The sequence below is a fragment of the Poecilia reticulata genome, chromosome 2 (assembly GCF_904066995.2).
Source record: "Poecilia reticulata chromosome 2, P_reticulata-male-v2, whole genome shotgun sequence".
In the NCBI taxonomy this organism is placed as follows: domain Eukaryota; kingdom Metazoa; phylum Chordata; class Actinopteri; order Cyprinodontiformes; family Poeciliidae; genus Poecilia; species Poecilia reticulata.
In genome coordinates this window covers 5,974,376-5,989,274 of record NC_088831.1, presented here as the reverse complement: position 1 = coordinate 5,989,274, position 14,899 = coordinate 5,974,376, and the positions used below count along the sequence as shown (strand labels likewise).

Here is a 14,899-nt window from a genome sequence, read left to right as displayed (position 1 = left end):
TTCTCGTTCCCCGTTCACTCTCCTGAACGGATCGTAGCGGTAACGCACCAAATTGTTGTTTGCCAAGGTAAGAATAAACTTTTTTTTTTTGAGCCAGCTACGATGACACATGATGGAGAGCACGTGATTTGTTTTCTTCCTGCTGGCAGGACTATTACATAAAGGTGAGCTTATGCATTGCCGCTGCTTTTTAACCGTACAGTGTGATGATGAATCGCTGCTTCCTACCGGGATAACTCCTGGTAAGCTGCGTTTTCTCCAACACTATCTTTTATAAACATCGGTGATGTCAGCGGAATCCTATTCCGTCCTGTAAATGTTTTGAAATGCCGTTTGATCGGTTTGTTTCGCCAAAAAGTGGGGGGTCAATAAAATGATGAATGGACTTCAGTGACAGCACCTTAAATCTTCTTTGCTTCCCTGCAGGTATAACAGCTATGGTCGAAACCCAGCACACCTGGATAGCAGAAGTAGGAGAAAATATTCAACTCAGCTGTCAGTTTGTGGATATTCACGGTGTCCAGGAGGTCACGTGGCAGAAGGTCTTGGGGAGCACGACGCGCAATGTTAGCTCCTACAACCTTCTTGCTGGTGAAAAAGTGTATCCGCCCTTTAAAGATAAAGTTCAGTTTGCGTACAGTGGATTTAAGAACAACTCTATAACCATCAAGAATGTAACAGAGCAGGATGTAGGATGTTATCTCTGCCTGTTCACCGCCTACCCTTTGGGAAATGTGACAGCTGAAACCTGTCTGAGGTTTAATGATGAGAACCTGAAAGTGTAGGTTAGCTTCTATAACTAGATGTTAATGGCGATGTCTGTTCTCTCCACAGAGCTGCATGGACCCTTCAATGTTGTCAGAAGATCAAGAATTCCTCCAGAGTCACTTGTGACCTGTTCAGCCACAGGTCTACCGGCTCCCACTGTGACACTGACTGTTTACCAGAAGACACTCAGCTTCTCCTACTACAGCACCAGGTCAAAGATCAACGCCAACGGTACCGTCACCGTCACCACTACAGCTCTGCTTTCAGCTCCCAGCAGCACACTGGTTGGATGTTCAGTGGAAGTGGACTTTACTGATCCCAGAGAGCTGCTGGTCACCGTTCCTGGAGTCAAAATGATATCTGGTGATAGTCAGGAGCTTCCTAATAATCTCATTTAATTATTAGTTAGTGACTGATGATGCCTTTGTGTTTGTAAATATTTAAATCTATTTTTTTTTCAGGGTTGGGTGAACAATTTAAAGTCCCCAGTAAGTCCATACTCAGATTCCCACATGTTGATTTTTCCTCATTGTTCTGTCGTTGAAACACATTTCATCTTCCTGAAGAATGGACGATGACTTTTGTATTGCTGATGTTGCTGTTGTGTATATGTTTACGTCGACTCAGAAGGAGATATCTGAACAGGTACATCACTTCAGTGATTTTGTTGTTTTACCAAGTTAATGTCCCGGAAACATTTTGTTCTTGACTGTTTCATTTGATTCCTCTAAAAATCACAGGAAGGACAAACTTTCACAGCTTGACACAGACAATGAGATTTAAGGATTTCATTCATTCATCCAACGAGCTACGAACATCTGAAAAACAGAGACATAACAGCGAGTCCAACCCATAACCATGACAACAGGAACCCAAAATTTGAACTTGTTTCCTGATAAATAACTGCAGCAGTACGTTTTGTGGCCCAAATCAATTTAATTAGAGGCATTTGAAGATCTTACACAATATTTTCTCTTGTAAAGGAATAAATTCTATTTTATATGATGGTGAAACTGACCCTGAAGCTATCAGTGTTTTTCACTGTCCTGTTCCTCAGTCGGTATAGTACTTGTAACCACTCTGTCTCTCTATAACGGTACGGTATGAGATGGATCATCTGTGAAAAAAATCAAACTCCTCTACCTTCTCCTGGTTCTATGCAGAAACGATGCCATGAATTATGAATAAAGTAAAAGATGTAGGAATAGGTAACCTGTGGTTGATATTCCTGTTATTCCATCATGGATCTTTGGACAGGCTGAAGTCGATTTAAACTTACTGAAAAAAGGGAGACTGTTAGAAAAGAAGAAGGTGGAAAGATGAAAGAGAATATTCAGAGTATATACTTGTTCACATTCAAGTAGTGCATTAATTAGTATTCAAGACATACATTCAGAATCAAGGCAAGATATTATATTGGATATAATTCACTCAATTTTCAGGATTAAAAATCATGGATCTCAGATTAAACTAGTATGGATTCCTGCCCACATTGTTGTAGTAGGAAATTAGTTGGCTGATATTTTTGCTAAAAGTGCTGCAAAAAAGTTCATTTAAATATTAAAATAAGTAAAAATGAGATAAAGAATATTATAAAAATGTATATTAAGAATAAATGGCAAGAACAATGGGATAGAGGAGGCAATGCTAGATTTTAACATAGTATCCAAAAAAAGTTGGGGAATTAAGAAAATGTAGTGGAATTAAAAAAAGAAGAAGATATTATATTCAGAATAAGATTTGGACATACAGGATTAAATAGTACTCTTAAAATAATTAATAAACATAATCTGGGTTGTTGTAATTGTGAAAAATTAGAAACAGTAAAACATATGTTTTTAGAATGTAATAAGTATGTTCATGAAAGAGAGGTGTTAATTAAAAAAGTAAAAAATAAAAGTAAATTAGATATAAGGGAACAGTTTCATAAGTCATCCAGGGATGTAGTTTTTAACAGTATTTTTAGTTTTCTAAAAAAGAAAGGCTAGATTGTAGTAAAAGCATCTGGTCCATACGCCAATCAGAAAGGTGGCGGTAATGCACCTTAAAGTTGTTTGCCAACCGCCATAAAAAAAGGAAGAAGAAGAAGTGCTTCAATGAAGTTCAGTTACTTCATGCGATTCAACATGAGACCGCTAGGATACAGTTAAAAAACTAAAGTGATTAAATATTAAAGTATTGTATTAGTGCAGAATAAAAATTGTAAAACATATTAAAAATGTTAAGCGCAGTTCATGTGTTTTAATTTTATCATTCAAATCCAAATGGTCTGAGAAAAAGGGACAAGGTATTTGACTTAAAGCACAAACTTAAAAAAAAAATCTATAATATGGTTTAGATTATCAAATGCCATCTGTGGAGTATGTTGTATATGGAGTATGTTCAGAAGAAGAATAAACCTTTGTGCTAAGTTGAACATGTGTGTCTCATCTTTTCTGTCACACGCTACACATTGAGAGGACAAATAATCACAATACCTTCAGCTAATCAAGGTTGCCGGGTAATATCTGTCTGATGTTACAGTGTCACATGACGTTTTTTAACAATTAAGTAAAAAAAAAAAACAAAAAAAAAAATAGAAATCACTTTACCTTTAAGTTCAGTGCTCAATTATATGTTGAACTATTCTAATTTGTCAATTTATTGTATAGCTACAATGGCAAAAGCAAAATCAAACTGAATATATTGGGACCTAGGGGGGAAAAAAAATCTTTTAACATTTTTAATGTATGATTTATAATGAATGAAATATCTAATTACTGTGAAACCAGTCAATAGCTGTTCTTAACTTATTAAATAAGTAATTATATAAAAGAATGGTTGCTAAAAATACATAAATAAATAAAAATATGTTGCAACAGTTTGGATCAATGTGATGTAATGTTTGATTTGATTTCTGGATGTGAAAATATGCATATAATCCATCCACAGAGGGAGACAGCCCCAAGCACGAATGTAGAAAACAATCACTTTTATTTCAGAAGGAACTCAACAGTTTGCTTTCTGACGAAGAGACATTTCCAGAATTAAAAGTTGATTTGTTTGGGTGTCTGGAAGTGAAGGAAAACACCAAGCTGCAACTAAAGTAATGAATGATATTGATTATCGTCGGTACTGACTAACAGCAGTGGAGTGAGTCAGACAGGAGTCAAATTACTCGTTAAGAGGCTCCACGTGTTGCCTTTGAATCATTTCTCGGCTTTCTGCTCTCCAGCACCACGTTGCGATGCCGCATGGAGGGAATGTGTTTAATTTTCTGTCTTTTTACCTTCGGAGGATCATTTCAGAAAGGTGAGAACAAACACCGATCAAGCTTTTTGTACAGGAAGTTGATTTTTTTGTTTTCTAATTTATTCCTATGATGAAAGAATGCCTATTCATTCATTAATTCATTTATTTGTTCATAAATAAATGCGCTCCGGTCGGAATTAATTCATTAGGTACTGTAAAATCTGATTATATGGACTTAACAGAACGGTTCTTAGTTTAACTTCTGTAACATTTGGGTTCACTTCAAACAATGGTGGCACAGAGCCAGCACTGCTGCTTCAAGCAGCTTCGTTTTTTTTTTTTATTACTACAGTCATTAAACCGACGGGCGGGGCTGGGTGGCTCTATGCTGCATACTTTTTACCTGGTGAATAATATTTTAAGTAACTTAACTAAGTTTCTGGCTTCAATTCTCATCTGTTGAACCTGTTCACAGAAAATCTATAAAATGCATCAGCAGGCTAGATGTTGGGTGAAATATTACAGTAACTAACTGTGGGTCTTGGTTTCAAATGTTTAATATTTACAACAACAAAAAAAACTTTGATTATGGAATTTTAATTGTTTTTTTCCTCTCTGACTTAAACAGAGAGTAAAAATTTTCTGCACAAAAGACATTTTTATGCACTTTTGTGCATAAAGGTATGCACAAAAGTGCTTTACTACATGAACTTGCCTTTTGCTTGAATTACTACTTTACGGAAGAGGATTAGGGCCACTGGAAGAAAAATATAAAACAGTTCTGACTTTAATCTCAGAATTCTGACTTTAATCTCAAAAATTATTCTCACTTTAATCTCAGAATTTTGAGTTTTTCACATGGGTTTGTGATGCATTTCTATCCTCAAGAAAAAGATATAAAACTTCAGATCTCTCACAAACTAATGAGACGTACATGGAAAAACCTTACGAAAACCTTATATTAGAGCAGACAGTACGCTGCCTAGGCCACTGTAAGAAAGACTCAGTATTAAATTATGCCCCATTAACTGACCAGTATATTATTGTGAGAGAACGCAAAAGTATTGCGAGGGAATGCAATACTTTTGTGAGGTAATGCAAAAGAAACAACCAAAAAATTCCCCCATGTCCTCCCTGGGGCTCTGTAAATGTGAAATGTGGTTTAAGTTCTAACTGGTTCATCTAAAATGAAAATAAATGTGAAGGTTCAAATAGTGTGAATAGAAAAGGTAAAGACATAATGATGCTTGGTTTAGTTTACTTTTCACAGATAAAAATCAGGTTAAGATGTTGAAGACAACAGTGTTTTAATCCCATTTACTGCAGTGGAATACACAATGATGTAATGATAGGGAATGCAACGGCTAAACAGCTTCTAGTTAAAGTAACTGATGAGGCGTGTTTATGTTTAACTGACACAATGTGGGAAAGTGTGAAATGAGGAAGGTTCGTTAACTGCCAAACCAGACTGGAGGAACTGGGATGTCCACACAAAAGGAACAATAGATCCTGAAAGACGTGTTTTAATAACAACAGAGGTCTCAACGGCTCCTAACCCTGATGAATTGAAAACATAAAGACATACATTTACCTGGAAAACAAAAAGCTGCACTTTGACTTCAGTCATGCAAAATAAAAGACTCAGACTTTAGACTCTGGTTTTAGGACTCAGATCTTGAGAACATTTATCACATAATGTTTATTACAGTAAGTCTCAGAAGTTAACATGCTTTTATTTTTAATATGGTTCACTTATAAACATCTCAGGAATGATTTTGCCTTAAGGTTTGGACAGTCAGCAGAATTGTTGAACAGGATTGCTTCATAAGGGACAGAAAGAAAGACAGACATTGCTCAACTTCAAGTTTAACTGTGAGGAAACAAGACATTGTTGTGTTGCAATATCTTAATGTGGCAACACAGGGTTATTAAATGTTTGATGCTCTGCCCCTTAAATCGACCTCAGAGCAAGCAGGGTAACTAGAACATGTCAACGCCACTTTGGGAATTGCACACAAGGAAATGGATCACCAGTAAGGCACTTAGGGTTCGTAAACTAATGAGAAAAAGAGTTAATGCCACCAAAAAAAATTACATTTTATTGTTCCATGTTTAAAAGACATTTAAAAGTTTAAAGAACCACAATGGGAAGGATAATAAGCAGCACTAAGGCCTATACCAGCAGGGGGAGGACAGTTCAAATGTGGGCAACTGGTTCCTAAACAAAACAAAATAAATCACCCCAAGCACTTGTGAACATAAACTTGATTGTGAAGAAACCCCAGGACCGGTGACTCACATAGCACAGCGAGACCAGAGGCCACACAGAACAATCCCCAAACAGTAGAAAAATAACCCAAGTAACCAAACTAAGGAAACAAAGCAGAAGGGTATCCGCCGAGCTGCCTGAAAGGAAATGACAAATAGGTGATTTTGGAAAATTTGGCCAGTGGGCAAAACTGGAAGCTAGTTTCGCCCACCAGAGCTGGATGACCACACCCCGATCAGTGAGCCCCTTCCGGCCCAGCAACAGCAGGAGGAACAGCTCGCCAGTACTTTCTATATATGAACAATAGTCATATTTCTGTGCTATAAAACTGCATGTATGCTATAAAAAGTACATACCCGTTTTATGTTGCTAAGATCAACTGGGGAAGTGAAATTACAACCACACACCAAGCAGGAGACTCCAGGCAGTTTCTACTCAAAACAATTTGAGTTAAACTACTGCAATTTCAGGTCTTATAGAGGAGAAACACTACTGACTGATGTTGGTTATGACCACTGTAAACCAACCAACCAAGCGACCTTCTTAGGATGACCATGTTCAGGCATAAAGAAAACGGGTAAAAGAGTCTCCTTGTATTCTCCACCCCTGTTGGGAGTTAATTGGGTACCAGGTGTCCTCAGTCCTGCTACTCTGATAACATCTAGCAGCTGTCTGTACCGTTGGAGCCTGCCTCACTTCAGTGTTTACACAATACGTTATTGTAAATGTTGCCAAAAATACCTGAATGTGAAGATTGAAGGGCAAATGGATCTGATGGCAAAATGTCTTCCAGCCCAGTACCACACTGTAGTAATGGCTTCAGTGGGTAAGCTTTATGTTTTCACAGAAAAAGAAAACCTTCTTTTAGCTCTATAATTTTAAATATAAGTAAAATTATAGTGTAATGTTGTTGTTTACAACATTACACGCTGTAAACAAAACGCTGTAATGTGTTGTTAAATGAGTAAAAAATATATTTTACAGCTTCTCGAACCACATTAAGCTGCAGTAACTCGGTTCTGACTTGTTTGTTAAATAATAGGGGAGGAATGTTGGCTTTTAATAACAAGGTTTCAGTCCATTGAGCTCTCCAGACTTGTCCGGACAGATCTTTCTCTAAGTTTCCACCACAGTATTGTGACCAGTTTTTAGACTAGATTTTGTTGGAACTGCTGCAGACAAAACCATCCCAAAGTCCTGTTTTTATAAAAGTGCTCTCTCAAAATTATAATCATTTATCAACACATTTGATCAACATCATCGAGCTGCAACTTCCCTGCTAAAAATCCGATGGAAGCAGCACTAGTTTAGTTTTTTTAGGGTGTAACGTTTCCGTCCCTGGTTAATAAATGACAGCGGAGAAATGTGGTCTGATTTTGTACATTAGAGAATCTGATAAAGACCAAATATTTTATAATGTCCTTATAACCAGGATATGTAAATAGATTATTACAAATCTATTTGATGGCAGCCTGTTCAATGAAATCCCAACAGTTTGAGAAACTAAGAGCTCATTGAGGCTTTTCACATCTTAAAGAAGAAGTGAACTAGATTTGGTTTCCTTCTTAATATAAAATTGCGACAAACATGGTTGTTTCTCAATCCTTGTGACTCAATCCTAAGAACATACAGAAAGAGTAAATCAAAGCACTCTGATGGAATGATATATAATATAAATAAAGATATCCTGATCCATTTTCTTTGATTTTCTCCTGCAGGTCTAGCAACTGTGATCCAAACCCAGCAGACGGTGTTAGCAGCACTAGGAGAAGATGCTCCTCTCAGCTGTCAGCTGCTGGAAACTAAAGACGTCCAGCAGGTCACCTGGCAGAAGGTCTTGGAGAAAACAGAGAGGAATATTGGTTCCTACAGCGAGTATTATGGTAAAATAGTGAATCCTGGATTTAAAGATAAAGTTCAGTTTACAGAAGCTGGACTGCAGAAGAACTCTATAGTTATCAGGAATGTTACAGAGGAGGATGCAGGATGTTATCTCTGTCTGTTCAACACCTACCCTGATGGAGCTCTGACAGGAAGAACCTGCCTGAAAGTTTATGGTGAGAACCTGAAACTATACAATTCAAAAATACTTTATTCATCCCAAAGGGAAATTGAATGTTGTTACACATATTATTCAGGTTTCTATAAAAAGATGCTCATGACTGAGTAGAAAGGGTCTCATGTGACAGTCAGCAGTTCTAGAAAACCCTCTGACAGATGACACTATTTCCTCTTGTGAAGAGGATGTTCAGGATTGTTCATAATTTTATTGATTTAGTGACAAATCCTTCTTTGTATCATCATCCCCAGAGTTTCCACAGTCGTCCCCAGAACAGAACCAGCCTTCTTTATCAGGCGCTTGAGTCTGATGCTGTTGCCACAACACATGACAGCAGAAGATAACGCTCTCCTCAACAAACTAACAGAAGATATGCAGCATATCTCTCTGCAAACACTGAAGGATCTTAGTTTCCTTAAGAAGTGAAGTCTACTCTGTCCCTTCTTGTAGCTTTACTGTTCTAACTCGAGTCAGTTTGTTGTCCAGATGAATATCGAGTTATTTATAATCCTGAACTACCTCCACTTCTTCTCCCTTGATTAGGGTTGCCACCTGTCCTGTATTGAACCGATACGGGATGCGATTTGTTCCGTATTCTACAAATGTGTATGTGAATAATAAAGAAGTGGTCCCCGAGTACTTTATATAGTAGGCTGCCCCAATCATTGTTTGACTAACGGTGTTGGTGTTGCGATATTGTACCCAAATGCTTTCTGGGTAACACACTACGCTGCCGCCGTAGTACCTCCCCCCCATTCCGCTTTTCACATATATAGGGTCCCTAATTTTAATTTCTGAAAGGTGGCAACCCTACCCTTGATGGAAATGGGGTTTGATCTAACTCTGATCCTAAAAATCTAAATCTAAAATCAACTCCTTTGTTTTGTTCATATTCAAGATGAGATGATTGTTCCCGTACCATGACACACAGCAGTCCTCTCTGCACTCAGCTTCTGGATCATCGCTGACACAAGTAACAGCTGCAGAGTCATTTGAATATTTCTGTAGATAACGGGAGTCTGTTTCGCAGTGGAAGTCAGAAGTGTACACAGTGAAAAGGAACTGTAAGAGTGCAGTACCCTGTGGTGCTCCTGTGTTGCTCAGCAGCTGTTCTGTACAGGCATTCAAGACTCTTGGGCTGTTCTGGTTCAGTCCTCCAGCTGCCTCTTTATACTTTTTTATAGATACAGAGAAGTGGAAGGGGAGGCAAATAGAGCAGCTGCATCTCCTGAGTTGGTGGAAAGCAGTAGAATCCGTTACTGAGGTAGAAAATAAAACATCTGAGGCTTGACAGGAAAGCTGTCAAATGAAAGGAGGGTAGGACGTCTGTTTGGCTGGGAGCAGGAGAGGATGAGGATGATGAGCTTGTTCCTGAACTGAATTGTTTGAAGAATGAGTTCAGCTCATTTGCTCTATCCAGACCACCATCTGTCAAATCATCCATTGTGTTGAAAATCTGTGATCTTCTTCATGCCTTACCTCACATCTTTAATATTTTTTGATTTGTCAAGAGAAGGTTTTGCTTTGGAGATGTGTCCATCTTTGACATTTACCCAAGAGAAATCCAATGTCTTGTTTTCTCTGGTAGGGCAGCTGTCAAACTGTTGAAATGTAACTGCAGCAGATATTTAGGCGTGGCTGAAATCCACAAATGTTGCCACAAATGCATTGTGGTGTCACATCGTTAGCAACAACTGAACTGATGAAATTACGCGTTGTCGGTAGCAGCTGAGTGTGGAATGTGAGCAGTTGTCAAAGTAACATTTTCTCTTGGTAAATAATATGGACAGTTCCAGAAACGACACTTCACAGCAACATGTCCTGGACGACACCATCTGTTGTTCATAAGCACTGCTAATCCACATTTGCTTTTGCAGCTCTTCTTTAGAAGTTACTCCTGTTGTAAGTCACCTTCTTGTTATGGTTGCGCATCATGACAAATACCCAAAAATAAATCAGTAGCAAAACTGCTTTCAAGCTGCAAAGCAGTCAAAACCAGAAGGAGTCATTTAAAAAAGTGGTATGAAAGTCACAGCTAATCCAGCATGCTACCACCTAGCATGCACCAAGAGGATGACAGGGTTCATTTCTATAACTTAATGTCAACCATCATGTCTGTTGTCCACAGAGCTTCATGGTCCCTTCATTGATGTCAGCAGATCAAACTCTCCTCCAGGGTCGGTTGTGACCTGTTCAGCCACAGGTCGACCTATTCCCATGGTAACACTGACTGTTTCCGATCAGAACCTCAGCTTCTCTCACTACACCATCAGAGATATCAACACTAACGGTACCGTCACCGTCACCACTACAGCTCAGCTCTCAGCTCTCAGCAGCACACAGGTTGGATGTTCAGTATCAGTGGACTCTGCTGCTCTCAGAGAGCAACTGGTCACCGTTCCTGAGTTCAAAGATTCATCTGATGATGGTGAGGAACTCTGACGTTCAGTGCCTCACAGATATATTCTCATCCATCAAGCTTTTCAATTTTGTCACAGTTCAACCAAAAACTTTTGGGAAAGTGATTGTGAAGAGACCCTTTTCAAACAATAAAAATAAAAATATGAAACGTCTGGCATACATTTGTTTTAATTATCGCATTTCAATATTTGACGGAATTCCCTCCAGTTTGCATTTTTATGTTACTAATGTCTCTATGAACATTCCATGTTTAGAGGCTGGAATATTTGCATTTTTTTTTTTTATTAAATTGCTCCATCTCAATCAGATTGGATGAAGAGTGCCAAGTGTCCAGAAAATAAAATTAACAATCTGCTTAATTTTTGATCTGCTTCACACTAAAAAGCCATTCAGTTTTCTTGTGAATTTAGGCAATAGATTAATCGGCTTCACTTCTCAGATTTCTGTTGAAATGTATCATTCTCCCTCATCTTCACATCTGCATATCATTGTGCTGGTCTCATAAAATCTCTCTAAAATACACTAAAAGTTTGGATTCGTAATGCAACAAAATGTGGAAAACAATAGGAGTAAAGTGATGTGTGTGTATGGGGACCTCCATGGGTGTGATTACCTTTGGGCACTGTGTTTAAACTGCAGACCACTTTGTGATTGTAAATGTTTGAATCTCTTTTACCAGGTTTGAATAAACAGTTGGAATCAGATTTCAGAGGTTTCAGTAAGTTCATGTTCAGATTCTCACATGTTGATTTTTAACTTTGTTCTGTTGTTGAAACACATTTCATCTTCTTCCTAAAGGATGGCCACTGATTGTTGTATTCCTGGTGATCCTGATCTGTATTTGTGTTTTACAATTCAGAAGAATATCTCAGAACAGGTACCTCAATTAAACAGTATTTTTTGTTGTTGTTGAATTTCACATCATTAATGACTCAGATTTGATTTGGGTTACTGACTCTAAAATCTTTCCCAGGAATATGAATCCTTCAGAGAACGCCACAATAAAAGTAAGGATTTTATTAATTCATTCCTCCGCTACACAGATGGAGATTTATCTCATCTTTTACATTCTCTTCTAATGTGTATACTCTAGATTTCCTAACATTACAAAGCAGATTCATTTCTTACTAACATGTTCATTTTGTTTTTCAGTTTGTATGACTCACCAGTGTTGAACAAAGACGTCAGACTATGAACATCTGAGAGGCAGAGACAAAACAGCGAGACCCATCCATCACAATGACAACAGAATCACCTCATTTGGGTGTCTGATTAAACAGAGGACCTTTATCCAAAGTTGTATGAAAAACGCTACATATATTTCATGCACATAGTCTCATTTCATAGCGTGATCAAATAACCTTTAGTTTTTTATATGTTTTGTTCATGTCAGAAATAACTTATTGGTTGCCAATGAAGATTTCAGAATTTTTTTAGACATGCATGAATGTGTCAAGGCAACAATGCAGGTATGTGTTTGATGAGGGAATAACATTATAACATGATATAGAGCTAAAATAAGTAGATTTGACAAAGACAACAATTTCTGATCAAATTGATATAAAATACTAAAATTTCAAGCTTGATATTGATATATTAATATGATTATTATATTTATATATATATATTATTTTTGATACTGCTGCAACTCTTTCTAGATAAAAAAACAATATATTAAGCAGCAGCCGTACATTAGCACATTAGTATTCAGCATAAGTTTCTTCCCTTTCTCCTTTTATCAGACATCTCTGTTTTTCACCTTGTGGATTAAAAGAGACGTTAATATTGTGTTCTGGTTGAATTTGCTGTAGCAGATTTTAATCCTTCCAGCAGCTCATTGACAAGATGGTGAGTTTCTGTTTGTTGATGCGCTGCTACTGGAAGAAGTGCAACAATGTGAGCAAATATGTATTGGTCTGTCTTTATCAATTTTATTTTTGAATTATTCCTTTTTCTAGTTCTAATTGTGTTTAGATATTGATTATTTTGACAAGCCTATTGGGTAGATTGGTTCTCAGGCAATCAGAATGTTGTGGGTTGGATTTCAGTTTCCTCCTATCATATGTTGATGTAAGAGTAACAAACTTAAATCCAAGTTGCTTCTTGATCTGTGTATGTGAACGTGTGCAAAAGTGTCTTGGGTAAGTGGAACTCCGGTGTTTACCCATAGGAATAATGTAGACAAGTTAGTTTTAACAAGAAAAAAAGTCTGAGAATATTACCAGCAAACACAAATGTGGCAAGTAACTCACACAACAGTAGCTGTAAAAAGTCGACTGAAACAAAATCAAATTGGAGCCAAAGAAATGTTGTAAATATTCAGGAAAAAGATTTATCCATTAATTATTTATTTTTTCATGATGTCGACATGAACGTATTGGTATTGTGCTCTGAAAAAAAATAGAACATAGCTTTGAGGTAATCATCTATCGTACCTCTTTATGTGAAGCCAGGCAACAAATGTTCTAAGAATATACATTTACAATAAATAATAATGCAAAAAGGCTGCCAAACAATAATCTGCATCTATGCGATGTAATATATAGACTCTTCTGGATGTAAAAATATACACATATGATGAGGAAGAGGTTCAAGTACGAATGTAGAAAACGCACTTTGATTTCAGAGGGTTATGAAGGAACTCAGCAGTTGGATTTTGCCTTTGCAAATCTGACTGAGAAACATTTTCAGCATTTTAAGCTGAGCTGAAGGAAAACACCAAGTTACAGCTAAAGTAATGAATAATATTGCACTGTTGTTATTGATACTGACTGAAAGTAGTGGAGTGAGACAGAAGGACAGGATCCAATATGATGGATGGGTTAAAATATGATTCTATCATAAAGTACTTTATTAGTCGTGATTTACTTACAGAAATGTTTCATTTATTATTACTATTATTATTACATTCTTTTGCACCCTGTCTTCATCTGTTTTATCAACAGGACACCAAACTATGGGTTTACTTTCAGTCTCTAATTTACATTTTGCATCAATTCTAAACTACTGATGTCCCCTGTCTGTAAGCTTTGATCTGCATTACTCATTAAAGATGGTGCATTAAAAAATAGTAAGCATTGATTTTGTTTTTTTTTTTCAGTTTTTTTTTTTTTGCATATTCCTTTTCAGTTCTTCATAGCAGTCTGTAGTTCTTCATTCTTGTTTTTGTGTGAAAACTTGTATTTTCTGTTTACCTATTTTCCTTAAACTTCTGTGTTTTTTCTAGTTGCCCTTTTGGTTCTAAAAGTAACCATTTCTTATGTTTCTAGTTTGTTTCAATGTCTATCTTCAGTTTCTTGTCTTTAGTCCCAGCTGCAACCACTTTCTAATCAATCACTTGCTCCTTGTTTAGGAATTAACTCTCCAGATGTCAGATCATCCTGTTCCTGTTTCCTCGTCTTCTTGTCTATTTTTTGGTTTCCATCACAAATGTAGTGTGATTTCTGTAGACAAAGCACAATAATACAAGCTTATAACATAAACATAAAGATAAATCGCAGCTTTACATAAATATACTATATATCTAAATAAGTTGGCATATTACCTCAGACTGATTGTTAAAGCTTAAAGTCATATATTATGAATTAACACAGAGCATGCAGCTTTACAGCAAAGGCACATTATCATTCCGTTCGCAGAGCATAGAACTAGTAGAACTAGAGGGGCCTCTACTTAGGGAGAGCCTTAGCACATCGACCTCATTCTCTGCTTCTACCGCTCCAGAATCACATTGCGGTGCTATGGGGTTCCATACGATGCCACATGGAGGGAATCTGGTTGATTTTCTGTCTTTTTATCTTAATAGGATCGTTTCAGAAAGGTGAGAACAAACACTGCTAAACTACTGAAACAGTTCAGTTTAAACAAAGCTGGCGCAGAGCCAGCAGCCGTTAAACCGAGGGGGAGAAATTCATGTTTGACCTACAATTAAATAATTTAATGTACTTTTAATAGTTTTACTGCTCCAGATTTTTTACTTGTTGAATCATATTTTAAGTAACTCCAAACAACCGAGTTTGTGGCTTCAATCTGCTTTTTTCTGACGTTTTCTCTCTGCTGAGCCTGTTGTAGTTTATGCCAGTAAATCTATAAAGTACTTTTGCGCTGGACAGTAACTAACTTTGTCTTGGTTTCAAATGTTTTATGTTTAC

The 14,899-nt window shown here is 37.1% G+C and overlaps 2 protein-coding genes across 2 annotated transcripts; both read left to right on the top strand.

The window, feature by feature from the left end:
• LOC108166955 (uncharacterized) lies at positions 1-1,792 on the top strand. Its single transcript, XM_081615966.1, has 7 exons — positions 1-67; positions 150-164; positions 427-591; positions 835-1,131; positions 1,230-1,256; positions 1,335-1,413; positions 1,509-1,792. Exons 3-7 carry the CDS (start codon positions 438-440, stop codon positions 1,549-1,551), a joined length of 600 nt encoding a protein of 199 aa, XP_081472092.1. The 5' UTR covers positions 1-67; positions 150-164; positions 427-437; the 3' UTR covers positions 1,552-1,792.
• A 2,114-nt stretch (positions 1,793-3,906) lies between these two features.
• On the top strand, positions 3,907-13,818 carry LOC145554952 (OX-2 membrane glycoprotein-like). The gene is made up of 7 exons (XM_081615942.1): positions 3,907-4,059; positions 7,987-8,325; positions 10,456-10,755; positions 11,428-11,466; positions 11,547-11,625; positions 11,722-11,755; positions 11,901-13,818. The coding sequence occupies exons 1-7, from the start codon at positions 4,002-4,004 to the stop codon at positions 11,907-11,909; spliced, it is 858 nt and encodes a 285-aa protein (XP_081472068.1). The 5' UTR covers positions 3,907-4,001; the 3' UTR covers positions 11,910-13,818.
• The last annotated feature ends 1,081 nt before the right edge of the window (positions 13,819-14,899 follow it).